This window comes from Salvia splendens, chromosome 1 (genome assembly GCF_004379255.2).
Source record: "Salvia splendens isolate huo1 chromosome 1, SspV2, whole genome shotgun sequence".
Classification (NCBI taxonomy): Eukaryota; Viridiplantae; Streptophyta; class Magnoliopsida; order Lamiales; family Lamiaceae; genus Salvia; species Salvia splendens.
Window position 1 is genome coordinate 42,396,658 of NC_056032.1, and position 14,083 is coordinate 42,410,740.

At 41.7% G+C, this 14,083-nt stretch overlaps 1 protein-coding gene across 1 annotated transcript; it reads right to left on the minus strand.

Annotated features, from left to right (window-relative positions):
• Positions 1-7,804: 7,804 nt before the first annotated feature.
• On the minus strand, positions 7,805-8,623 carry LOC121800829 (zinc finger A20 and AN1 domain-containing stress-associated protein 5-like). Its single transcript, XM_042200332.1, has one exon. The coding sequence runs from the start codon at positions 8,413-8,415 to the stop codon at positions 7,993-7,995; it is 423 nt and encodes a 140-aa protein (XP_042056266.1). The 5' UTR covers positions 8,416-8,623; the 3' UTR covers positions 7,805-7,992.
• Between the last annotated feature and the right edge of the window lie 5,460 nt (positions 8,624-14,083).

The window sequence follows — 14,083 nt, forward strand, 5'->3', positions numbered from 1 at the left end:
GTTTTATTGTTTGTTTGTTGTCTTTATTGTTTAATTTTTTTATACTATTATTTGTGTCGTGTCTATTTTTCTTCACTGAATAAAATCATTCTTCATGAATCCTAAGATCTGTTAGGCTGCAAAAAAGAAGATCAAAGATGAGGAAATATTTATAATATGGCGTTAGTATTTTTCTAATTAAAAAAAAACAGTGTGCATACTACTTGGCTTTGCTCCAGCATCTTCTCACCCAGTTGAAGTATTGCAGTGAAAAAGCATAAAGGAGTAAAGTTAAAAGTATTTCAGACAACAAATGAGGAGGATAATTCATTCTTGACGTCGAAAAGCTGAAAAGAATGTAGTATGAAAAATCTTTTAAACACCGGAAGAGGAGAAAAAGATGCAGTTTCATGAGGAAAATGCAGCATAAATTCAACTTAGAATTCAACTAAAAATGGAGAATAAAGTGAAGGGGTAAATAATCTTATTTTCTTTGAAAAATTCTTCGTATTGGACGAAATTTGTTGTCTAGACTGATTTTATGAGAGCCCAAATTCAAGCTCAACTAGAAGGAGTATCAGACATTGCCATTTACAAATAATTGAAGATTACAACATGAAAGTAGATTTAGGAATTGAACAAGTCACATATTGGCATTACTCTTACAGAAACTACAAACTACAGGCATGCCCAAATAGAATTGAACAAGCCAAGTATGCAAAAGGTAATAATTCCGAACCGAACCTGAGTAAGAAAAATTGTTGAAAGAATAGGAAACGGATGCGGATCCATATATACGACAGCGAGCCGGAGTGCTGCCGAGATCTTAGTCGGGACAGTGTTGACAGTGGCAGAGAAGAGCGTTTCTGGGTTGCATGCGGATGGGGCCGTTGACAGTGTGGCGTCGGGAGGCAGAGGATCGTATTGGGGAAGGTCGGCGAGACTGGAGATGGCCGGAGTGAGAATGCTAGCAAGACCGGTTGAATCGGAGATGGAGCAAGAGATAGATGTGGCGGCGGCGCCGATTTGATTGGAGATGAATTTTTTATGTATTATCCTTTAGGGTTAGTATTTTTAGGGTTATAGTGAGTTGAGTGGTAACCAAATATACTAAGTACTACTATGATTCTTATATGGGCTTTTATTTGTTAGGCTTGGGATGATATACCTAATTACTTTATCATGCACAAATTATGTAATTTCTTTCTTAAAACTTATTAGTGCTTTAACATTATATAATATATCAATATTTTTTATGAAAACATAAACTAATAATTAGTATTAATTTAAATAAGATAAAAGAAGTTTTATTTAAATCAAAATTGAATATTATAAAGTGTAGATTAATTTTTCGATGTTGATGGCATTTTACTATTCAATCCTACATGTTCTTAGAATATATTAGCTCTCTTTGTAAATGACGTAGAGATCAATGTTTTAATCCTCCAATATATTCTATTAATTTAATATGTTATATTACAGTATATTCTTTTACTATATATTACTAATTATATATAATATTGATTATATTATATATATATACATGTTTTTTTCGGTTTTTAAGTTCGACTTTGGTTCGTTTGAGTAAAAAATCGAACCGAAACACCAATGCTCACCCCTAGATATTGTTTCTCAAAGATCTACTTTATTTTTTTTTATCTTAGTCTAATATCGAAAATAAGGATGTCAATCGGGCCAACCCGCTTGGGTTGTTGGGTTATTCTGACGGGTTGCAATTTTTCGACCCTAACCCTTCGGGTTTGGGGTTAATCAGGCCAAAATATTCAACAATGCTTAGTTCCAATTTTTATTTTATTAAAACTTAGAATTCAATTCCACTACTTCACATAATAAAGTAATTGAATTACTTAATCTTCTTTGTTTTGTAAATAATATAATTATTACTATAATGATAACACAATTATTGTACTCCTTCCATCCCATGGTACTCGCCCATTTTTCTTTTTAAACCGTAAATTAAGAATTGAGTAATTAGTGTAATTAAATTAATAATTTAAGTGTAATAAGGAAACACTCAATAAGTGACACTTAATTAATTATAATATTTTAATTAAATATGATAATTCTTACATAAAATAATAGTGCAAATAGTTTAAAACTAGACAAAAAAAGAAAATAAAAGAGCGAATAGCAAGGGACATAGGGAGTATAAAATAAAAATAAAAATAAAAATATGTATTTATTAAATAATAATAATATTTTAAATATAATATCATGAACTTTAGAAAAATAATAATCTCAATATTAATGTATTCTAAAAAATATAATCATAAATTTGCAAAACACAAAAGTGTTAGCATATAATTGAATTCGTTTGTAGTATTCATTATGATTTCTAAAATGAGTAATTTTATCCATAAAATTTATGAAAGCAAAAACTAATAAAATTATGAAAGCATGATCTATATTCAAAACAAAACTTAAATTTATTCTTTTAATTGAAAAGTGCAACCCGTCAGGTTGACCCGCAACCATATCGGGCCAGCCCGCCTAACCTGCCGACCCATTCGGACTGGCCCATATAGCCCGTTTTATATTCGTGTTGTAAAAATATAGCCCTAACCCTATAATTTATCGGGTTATCCCTAATCGAAATTTATTTGGCCTTTGGCCATGCATTTCAAGATGTGCTAAAATTCATGCAATGATATCCTCTATTTTATTTTATTTACTCCACTCACATCAGTTGATTAAAACTATATAAAATCATATGTCGAAGTCCAAATGCTTCATTTGGAGTGGGATAATATAAGGACATTCTCCTTTTGTAAGTGTTCATAATGTTATGACTTTTTTTTTCCTATAAATTTATTAAAATTTGTATTCATTATTTGAAAATTTTATGTCTCGTGCATAGCACGGGTGATAACACTAGTTAAAGTAACAAGCCACAAACATGGAGTATTGTTCTCATCCATTTGCAATTAGCATTGATTGATAATATGCTGTAATGAATCTTGTCAATTTTATTCGACGGTAACTTTTTCACAACTGCATTGCTCAATGTCAAACTAAGGTCAGTAAAACATGCCTTAGAATTAAACTGCAAACCAATTCCATACTTCTATAATTGAAATCATTGAAACCTTGTAGGAGTATCTTTTATTTGAAACACATGATACGTCGATCAAAATTAGGCAAAAATGGTCCTATCATTAAACCAAATATGTAAAACATGTTTTAACTAAAAATGAACTCTAATCTAAGATAAATAACAACTAAGATGGAATGATAATTGTCACTCAAGTCAAATGTCTCATAAGTACGTAAAAAATATTACAAATAAAAGATAAATATTTAAAAAATATTCTAGAAAATATCTATTTTCAAAATAGCTATTGTATTTGTTAAAATGTTTGTAGAAATTATGGTTGTGTTATCTTTTTCGAAAATGTAATTCCAGTTATCTTTGCAACTTTAAAAAAAGGTGTAAATTTTTTAAGGATCGAATCATTTCTACAATCTCTATGAAAGTTTTGGGCATAGTTTTGAATTTTTATAAGTGAACCGATTTTTTAAAATTAATTTTAATAGAGGTACATTGGTTTATTTACACACAAAATGAATAGTATTCCCATATATTCATTATGTTCACATATAATGTGTCATTCACCTAGATGAAATAGGCTACTCTAACCCAGTAACTCAGGTAGTTTAGGGCATCCGCAACGCGTCTCGCGGGTGTCCCTTATCTCGTCCCTCCGAGACAAGATGGGCGCGGGACGCGTTGCAGCGTCCCGTCTCATCCCCAGCCCGCCGAGACACCCGTCCCTCCGAGACGGCGCGCGAGCTGTCTCGCCACGCGCTTGCGCGACGTGGCGCGCTCCGGCGCCATGCGTGACGCCCACTCGCCCACTCGCGAGTGGGCTTCGTCACGCTGAGGCAATAAATAATTTTTTTTAAATTCAAATTTAATAAAAAAATTAAAAATTAAAAACGGTCATATGACCGTTCAGCAGTCATTTTCCTTTTTTTTATTTTTGTACTCTATAAATACTCCTATTTCATCCTCATTACACACAAACACACATCTATTATTCTCAAATTACCTCCATTTCATCTCCAATTTTCATCCCAAATCATCTCTTTTATTCTTCTACCAAAGTTAATACATTCATGGATCCATTTGAGCAAATGCGTCGAATAATGGAATAATCACTTGAAGAAGATCGACGTAGGGAGGCGGAGGAAGCCGCGCCGACCCAAAGACGATCCCGGACTTACATCCATCGTAACCGGGAGGAAGCCGCTGCAAGGTTAGTACACTACTACTTCTGTGATAACCCGGTATGGGGAGATACCTACTTCCATCGCCGTTTCCGCATGCGGCGACCGCTATTTCTCCGCATCGCAAATACATTGGCAGCCCGGGAAGAGTTCTTTCAAGAAGGGTTCGAAGTCGTTGGCCGTCCTAGCCACACGACGCTGCAGAAATGTATTGCAACAATCCGTCAGCTTGCGACTGGACAAACGGCGGATTTGTTCGACGAATACCTCCACATTGGAGAAAGCACTGGGAGAATGTGCTTGATGCAATTCTGCAAAGGCGTCCATACAGCCTTCACCGACGAATTTCTCCTAAAGACAAGCACGACAGATTGTCAGTTTCTGCTCCACCTTCACGAATAAGTGCACAGATTCCCCGGGATGCTTGGGAGAGTCGATTGCATGCATTGACAAAGGAAGAATTGCCCTATGGCGTGGAGGGGGTCATACACGAGCGGCCACAAAGACACCCACCCCACCGTTATACTCGAGGTCGTTGTCGACTACCGGCTATGGATTTGACATGCGTACTTCGGGGTCCCCGGATCGAACGACGACGTCAACGTGCTCAACCAATCTGACCTCTTCGCCGAAGTTTTGGATGGTAAAGAGCTGGCCATCAACTTCATCGCTAACAACCGGCGGTATAAAATGGGGTACTATCTTGACGACGACATCTACCCGAAGTGGCCAACCTTCGTGAAGACGTTCAACAGGCCGGTGAACGAAAAACAGGCTCTATTTGCGCAGAAGCAGGAGGCTGCTCGCAAGGATGTGGAGAGGGCGTTCGGGGTCCTCCAAATGCGCTTCAACATTATCAAAGCTCCGACTCGTACGTGGTTCATGGAGAGTAGGTCGACATCATGTATACGTGCATAATCTTGCACAACATGATTGTCGTCGACGAAGGACCTGAGATGGGAAATTGGTTCGACCCTGAAACCCCCGGAAGCTCTACCGCAAGTAGTCCGCCTCGCAGTGGAGTGCATCCGTGTTTGCAAGATCGGTTGTCTATTCGGGCAAGGACACGAGATTCTACCGCCCACGTCCAACTCCAAGATGATCTAATGGAGCACATTTGGACAAAAGTTGACGGAAGAAATTAAATTATGTATTTTTTATTTTTTTAGGATTTTTAATTATGTTTTTTTTTATTTTTTAAGAATTTTAAGTTGTAATTTTATTTTATTTAATGAAATGTGTTTTTATTAATTGAATTTGTTGGAAATAAAAATAAAAAATGAAATTGAATGAATAGTAAGTTAAGAGATGGTTAAGAGACGGATAAGAGATGGAGGGTTGCAGGTTCTGTCTTTTAGTTAAGAGATGGAGTGAAAAGTACAGTGGAACCCATGAATAGTTAAGGGATGAGACGGTTAAGATACGGATAAGAGACAGCGTTGCAGATGGCATTATCTTCGAAGCTACACCTACATAAATAGCTATAGTAACATAGTTAATATAATTTTTACTAAAATAATTTTGTGTGATTCATATCCATCTAAATAAGACATCCATGTCCATTCTTAATTAGAGCATCCATCGTCCGCCCGATACATTGGGCGGGCTATCGTCCGCCACTGTAGCCATACGGACGATGCCCGATGCATCGTCCACGCCCTATACATCGCCCACGGACAATGGCGTCAGAACACGCATCGTCCGCCCCATTGCGGGTCACGTGGACGATATCGCGGATAATACCTGCCGGTCACCCATTTCCCACACCGCGGTCGAAGGTGGAAGAGTCACCGATTGGGGCGATGATGAATGTGAATCTAGCTCCGGCACGGTGGCCCCGCCCCACGTTTGAGGATTACCGATGGGCTTCAATGAGGTTATATCTAGACAGTTCTCAATGCGCAACCAACAAGACCATGTTCAGCTCATGAATGACATGATTGAAGAAGTTTGGGACAGTAACTGCCATTGAGAATTTGTAGTTTTTTTATTTCATAGTGTAATGTTTGAATTTTAATGAAATGAAGTTTTTCTTTTAATTTTTGTAGCGTTTTAAATATTTAAATAAATAAAATGCTTAAAGCAGACTATAAGGCGGCCTATAGGGCATCCCAGTGCGGGTGGAAGGGTAAGAAGATGAAATGCTGACGTGGCGGAGCCCGTGGAGCCCTTAGGTAACCAATTGAACCATTAGAGCATCTCCAGTGGGCGGACATCCACTAGGACATCCCAAAAACACCTCATGCCACGTCACTAGGACTTCCCATCCCACTACCACGTCACTAGGACATCCCCTCCTATGTCCGCCCTTCCCACTAGGACATCTCACAATAAAAAAAATCACAATAATTTAATTACGTAAAAACGGAAATATAATTTTGACACGGAATACGGGAAAGCAAAATACGGGCAAAAATACATATTCATAAAACATAAAAAAAACATAGTTAGAAAAAAGCAAAACACATAGTCATTCGAAAAAAGAAAAATACATAATCTGTTGGATATTTTAGTGTAATTGGATTAACTTGATTGATCAATATAATTATAACGAGACATCAAATAAGTTGGAAGTGCGGAGTGCACACTTATTTGAATTCGTTATGATTAGACGGGGGTTCGGGGGCAGCGCCCCCGAGAGAGGGGTCCAAGGGGCGGCAGCCCCTGGCGGGGTCCAAGGGGCAGAGCCCCTGGCTGGGGTCGAACTGTGCAGAAATCTTCATTCGGAAATGGAATTTTCGATAATTGAAGGACCAAAATTGCAATTTTATAACCCCGCCAACAATCAGTTATTTTCGGTTGTGAAATGAAGGGATGCAACGTTTCATCCTAAACCTCTACATAATCCAACATCCACGGCTCACTCCGCGTTGAAATTAAGTTCAACGAGCCGTATATATAGAGTTTTTTTTTTTAAAAAAATTAATTTCCGGACGTCCGACCGGGACGTCCGACCCTTGCCACAGTGGCGGATGTCCGCCCGCCCGTCGCCGGGACGTCCGAGGACACCCGACGTCCTCACGGGACGTCCGTATCCGACCTAAATGCCACAATGGCGGACGTCCCGATCGCCCGTCGCGACGTCCTACCGGATGTCCGGTCGGACATCCGCCATTGGAGATGCTGTTAGAGTGTCCACTATGGGAGCGGCTCGGCGGTCGCCGAAGAGGGGTGTGGGGCGAGGCGGGAGGCGCGGCGGTCATAGTGGCTGGGGTGGCCGCCGCGCCTGAGGACGGGGGAGGGGGGCGGAAACGGCTTCGCCGCGTGCGGGGCGAGGACGCGGCTGGTGGGGGTGAGGCGCGCCTATAGGCGCGGCGGTCATAGTGACCGCAGCTTCCGGCGCGGCGGTCGACGCGTGCAAAATTTTTTATTTTTAAAATGAAAATTGATTATAAAATTTGGGGGCTATTGGAGGTGTCCACTATAGTGGCGGAAATAGAATTTTGGGGCTATGGACAAAAATCCGGGGCTATGGACAAAAAACTGGGGCGGGGCTATTGGGCGTGTCCACCTTATAGTGGACACCCAGTATGTTTAATTGTGGACCATACAATTGCAGCCGACCCATTTGAATTCGTTAGCCAATGGAAAAAATAGTATACCTTTAATAAATTAATTACTATTCGTTACAAGAATTTCCAGTCATTTATCTGATTAAATAAAGTAACGAAATGACAACAATACCCCCAACACCCAACCAAATTTACAACAAACAAATCACACGCCTCGCACCAATACACAGAATTCAATCATCGAAAATCCGAGTCAAACTTTGAGGAGCTTCGCCGCTCTGATGACCGGATTCTCCTTCGCAATCGCGTCTCGGCCGGCTGCCTTGTAGTCGAAGCTGCAGTCGTGCCGATCTGAGTACCTGTGCTCCGAGCAGAACATGTGGCCGCACCTGCACCGGAAACCGACCAACCCGATCCGCTTCCTGCAGCCCGATCCGGAGCAGCGGGAGACCTCTTTCTCCCTAGGTCTCTTCACCGCTACTCGAATCTCTAGATCGGGCCTTTCCGGAGCCGCCGCGGATCCAGCTCTCCTGTCGGACGCCGCATCTGAGGTCTCCGGTAGACTGGCGGCGGAGAGATGCAGCGGAGGAGCGGCGATCGTCTGAGGTGGACTGCATATCGGTAGGTTTTCCGCGACCTTCAGCTCGGTTTCTTCCTTGTCTCTCTTATGCCCCATCTGCCTTTGTTTTTGTTGGATGAGAGATAGAGAGATAGGAGGCGTCCTTGGTTTGTAGATAGAGGCAGAAAAATGAGAGAAATGAGTGGAAAATGTTGAATTGATTTTGGAAAGGGGAAAGGGGAAAGGGGAAAGGGAAATGAATTTGGAATGGTGGAGGAATCTGTGGGTTATATTTAGGATTTGGAATAAAATATGGGGCGAGTATTTTGAGGAGTTGGAATATCGGAACGCGTTGATATGGGCGTCATGAGTTGATGCCATGTTAATGACATTATTGCCCTCTTCGCTTTTATATTTTTCCTCTAAAATTAATGATTCAGGAAAAAGGGAACTTAGAGCATCCACGACCGTGCTCTTGCCAGCGGCATGGTTGTGGGCCCGGACGGTACTATTCATGCCAGCTCTCTGGTAAAAGCACAACACCCACAACTGTGCTCCTCCGCAAGGACGAGCATAATTAATTTAATATTCAATTAAACATAAACATTTCCATAATACTAAAATTCATTAAAAAATCACAATAAATATTACAAAATACAAATAAAATAAAAAAAGACATAATTAAAATCCTAAAAATTAAAAATTATATAATTAAAATACTAAAAATTAAAAATTACATAATTATTGGCTAATATTACCCGAGGAAGACTACTCATCCGGCGGCAACAACCCCAATTATTTTTGGAGACCCACTATCATGCCCTCGTGCGTTTGAAGTTGCGTGGGGGTCATAGTTGACCTATCGGCCATATTGAGTTGGGCCAAAAGGGCCCACAATGAGTTGTTCGGGGGTGGAGGTGGAACATAGGGTGCGGGTTCGGGGGCAGGGGCCGATGGAGTCGCGGAGCGCCGGCGCTCGGCCGCCGCCTTCTTCCTTCCTTGCGGTCGGCGTTGGGAACCGCTTGGTCCGGCGTCGGGGCTACCCAAGTTAGCTCCGGCGAGTTGGCTAGCCACTTCTTCGGAGCCGGAGTCGGATAGGGATACCGACCTTGACCGTTTGGAGGAGCCGCTAGAGGAGGATGTTACGCCTCCCAGATACCTCGGGTGGAACCGCGTTTCCTGCCAAACGTTGAGGTACTTGAACGACTTACCGTTCATGGATTGGTATGTGCTCAGCGCCGCAGTGATGATGTCGACCTCGCTCCGGCCGCTCCCGACATTCCGCGACTCCTGGAGGAAATAGCCATTGAACTTGCCAATTTCGTCGTTGGCTCGGCCGATGCAGTTGCGCACCATACTCTCGTTGCGCTCGATCGTTCCCGGCGGCCGGTTTGCATTGTACCGGCGAGATACGCGCCACCAAAAGTGATCGCCCGATTGGTTCGTGCCAACCGCCGCATCTTCGGAGATTTCGAAGTACGCCTTGAACAATTTATCCATCTCCGCCGGCGTGTACGGTGTGCGGACACCGCTGCCGCGAGTAGGAGCTTGCGGAGGTTGGGAGGGGGCGGTCGGCCTAGGCTCCGGTGTCCACCTGTATCGTCCTTCGGAGGCACCTTGGTCGTCGATTGGGTATGGACAGTAGCCACCCGGAACGGCCGAATCTTGGGTTTGAGGAGGGGCCGAATATTCCGTTTCCGGACTAGGAAACGGTTGTGAACCGAACCATTCGGGTTTCCAACCGTGGGAGCCCGTAGGGTTATCGCCTTGGCCGGACATAGTGATGTTGTAGGGTATGAGAGAATGAAGATGAAAATGGATATGAGAGATTGAAGATGAGAATGGAGATGAGAGAATGATGATGAGAATTGTGTAGTTTGATGTGAATTTTTGGGAGTGAAATTGGGGGTATTTTATAGATGAAAGTGTGTATTTTTGGGTAAAAAAAATTAAAAAGTGGGAAAAAAGGTTATAAACGGATATAAATTTTTTGGGAATTGAATTTTTTTTTAATCGTTTTTTTAATTAAAAACCGATTTTTTTTAAAAAAAAAATATTTAAACCCAACGGCTATGCCGTTGACGAATGAGGGCGCGCCACGTCAGCTGCTCGCTGGCACGGCGCTGCTCGATGCATCGAGCAGCGTCGTGCCAGCGGCGCGGACGGCGGTGGCAAGTAGCGCCACCGTTGCGGATGCTCTTATAACCACCGGTTGTAACGACGCAATAACAAATGATACATTTGGATAATGTTACAAGATTTTAGGAGATGTAATTTTATGATAAGTGGAGAGAAAAAATAGTATATTTATGTTAATGTTTGAGAACTTTTCAAAAAATAAATTGTGATATTTTTTTATGAAACAAACTAAAAAGAAAAATTTTAAACTATCATGGGACGGAGGGAGTAGAACATTATAGTCAGTGCAATAGCAATCCTCACTCACAATAAATGAGGAACGAAAAATAGAAGTTAATCACAACGGACAAATTCAAAATGAGAATTTTCAAACGTTTGTAGGCCGACAAGAGGATCGATCTCCAACTTTTTAAAAATTTAATCATATACTAGTATTAATCAGTTATATTAATGATCCGGAAAGGTAATTTATAACTAATAGTATCAGACATAATAAAGAAAGTGGTCGTAGAAATTTATAGTTGGTGCGATGGTGATCCTCGCTCATAATAAATCAGGGACAGAAATAGAAATAAATCACAACGGACAAATACAAAGGGACATGGTGTTTGTAGGCCGACAAGAGGATTGATCGATCCCAACTTTTTTGAAAATTTAATCATAATCTTTTCATTTATGTTTAATTTTATTTAGATAATATGTGATCTTAAAAAAAATCTCAAATCATAGAAAAGTATCCAAATTTTCTCTAGCTCTGTATTGCTTGTTACAAGGTCATCTACAATAATTTACATTTATAGTTTTACACCAAACTCAAATTCATTTTAGTATATTTCGCAAAAAAAAAGTAGTTTTACTCCAATCATTTTACCCTAAATTCAAATTGTACACCATTTTTGAGTATATGTCTCACAAATATTTTGCAGTAGCACCGTACCATATTTGGTGTTGCTCCATAGAAAGACACAAAAATGAGTTTCAATTTAGTGTATGATTAAAGAAGTTTTATACACTAAAAATGAGTTTTAATGTATAGTTCGAGATCGTCAATAAACTCGATTTCTTCACGTTTTTTATTTATCTGGTGGCAAAAGGAGAAACGATATCACCTTACATATAAAAAATAAAATAAAAAATATCTTAAATATTTATATGTATAAATAAAAAATGAATCAGAAATATCTGAACTTGAAATCCTTTAAGACAACACAATCTCATGTTGCAGTTCGGAATTGACTGTCCAATTCTAAATAAATCGGAACCGTTGCGATTTCAATTTTGAATCAATTCCGGTTCCAATTTCAAAATGGTAATTGTTGTGTTTTTGGGTGGTTCTTTTCCTAAATTTTTTAATTGTTTTCGATTTTCCTTTCGGGCAATTTTGGAAATTTTCTTTCGCTGTTTTTATTTTGGCCCAAAACCGACCGTTAATTGTTTGTTGTTATTCAAAAAATTATTGAATTGAAATTAAATTGATAAAACTGTTGTGCGGTTCTGATCAAGCCTGTGAGAGGCAATAATAATTTTAAAACCCATACCAAAATATACCAGAGATAAAAACAATCGTAGCACGCCTAGCTAATTAGACCATCCACTACGCGTCTCGCCGGCGTCTCGCGTCCCGTCCCGGAGAGACGGGACCCCGGCGCGACGCGTTGCAGCTCGCCGTCCCGCGTCTCGTCCCACGTCGAGCCACGAGACGGGCTGTCTCGCCACGCGCCTAAGCGACGTGGCGCGACCCGGCGTCGTGCGTGACGCCCACTCGCCGGCCCGCGAGTGGGCGTCGTCACGTGCTGACGCAATAAATATTTTTTATTTAAAATTCAAATTTAAAAAAAAAATAAAATAAAAATTTTGTAACGGTAATAATACCGTTTTTTTTGTTTTTTTTGTTTTTTTTATTTTTAATTAATTTTTTACTCTATAAATACTCCTAAACTTATCCTCATTTCACACACAACTACACATCTATTCTTCCTATCATTAAAATTTTCTCTCAAATTTTCTCTCAAATTTTCATATAACAACTCAAGATGTCCGGCGACGGCGACGACAACTTCGGTGGTTCCGGCTCCGGCGGGTGGGATCTCAACGCGTTCGGCGATTGGGAGACCATGATCAACACATTGGGCGGTTCCGGTTCGTCAACGCCGGGGACCCAGGGTTCGGCGACGCCAGGGGGGTACCAACCACCCAATTTTGACCTTGATGCATATGTCCGTCCCTCCGCCCCGCGGTATTCGCAGGGATTATCCCAGATCCGGGAGGATTTTCCCGTTGATCCCACGCCGGGAGTAGGCCGAGGCAGTGGAGGTGGCCGAGGCGGTGTACAACCCCAGGCGGGTGAGGACGAGGATGAGAGGAAGAAGAGAAAGAGGATCTAGGGCGACATCCGTACAACAACCTCGAAACGCTGGCGGTGTACAACGCCTGGATCACCGTCTCGTACGATCCCATCGTCGGGAATCAACAATCTCGGAAGTGTTTCTGGGAAAAGGTCTGCAAGGTCTACCACCAGATAAAGCCGAAAGGCTCCCGCAAGCGCAAATTTAAAATGCTCCGCTCTCACTTTGACCGAGTCGACCGACAGGTCAAAAAATTCTGCGGCATCTACTCGGCCGAAGAGGCGCGCTACCAAAGCGGCGCAACGGCAACCGACATTTTGACGTCCGCTTTGCGCGCCTACTACCAGGACGAACGTCATCAATTCAGATTTGTTGATGTTTGGCAGGCCGTCAAGGACGAGGAATGGTGGGCCGGCGGTTTTCGCTCCAGCTCGGGCTCAACCTCGAAGTGCACGAAGCATACGGCGAGTGGCCAATACTCGTCTGGTGGTGACACCGCTGAGGGCATCAGCCAACCTGAGGCTGAATCGCAGGAGTTTGCGGGTACGGTCGGCGATGCTGGAGGATCCGCGAGTGGGCGCTGTCGGCCGCAAGGGACGAAGGCGGCGAAAGCGGCTAGAGCAAGGAAGGGCCGAGGCGAATCAAGCCAGCCGGCCTCGGGATCGGGCTCGCGGGGAGGCTCGGACACACTTATGGTGGCGTACATGACCGCCACAATGGCGGGCACTTCCCGCTTCTCGTATGCCCAATTCACGGCCTGGTGGAACGGAATTGTGTATATGGCAGCACAACTTGGCCTTCCGACTCCCCCTCAACCTCGACCGCCTCCGGAGGATGATTAGCCGGCGGAGTAGTTTTTTTTATTTTTCTTTAAATTTGTATTTTAAATTATGTTGTGTGTTTTTTAATAAAGTGTGTTTGTTTTAATTGAATTGGGTTGAGAAAAAAAAATAAAAAATGAAATTGAATGAATAGTAATTAAGGGACGGAGCGTTGCAGGTTCCGTCCCTTAGTTAAGGGATGGAGGAAAAAAGGACAGTGGGGCCCTCAAATAGTGGTCTAATAGTATTTAAGGGACGGTATAGAGACAGCATGGTGGATGGCCTTAAAACCTTGAGATAGATTGATACACCTCATCAATAACCAATTTTTTTCAATTTTTTTCCCATTTTAGCCATTTCCTTCACATGTACTACTCAATATCCATTTCCTCGAGAAATGTGCAGAAAAAAATAAAAAGCAGTTCTTCCTTCTCATCTTTCCTCTAAAAACATGGCTTTTGGAAATGACTGGGTTATAAT

Excerpts from the sequence above, each read along its gene's own strand:
- LOC121800829 (XM_042200332.1), bottom strand. The coding sequence starts at position 8,415 with ATGGGGCATAAGAGAGACAAGGAAGAAACCGAGCTGAAGGTCGCGGAA.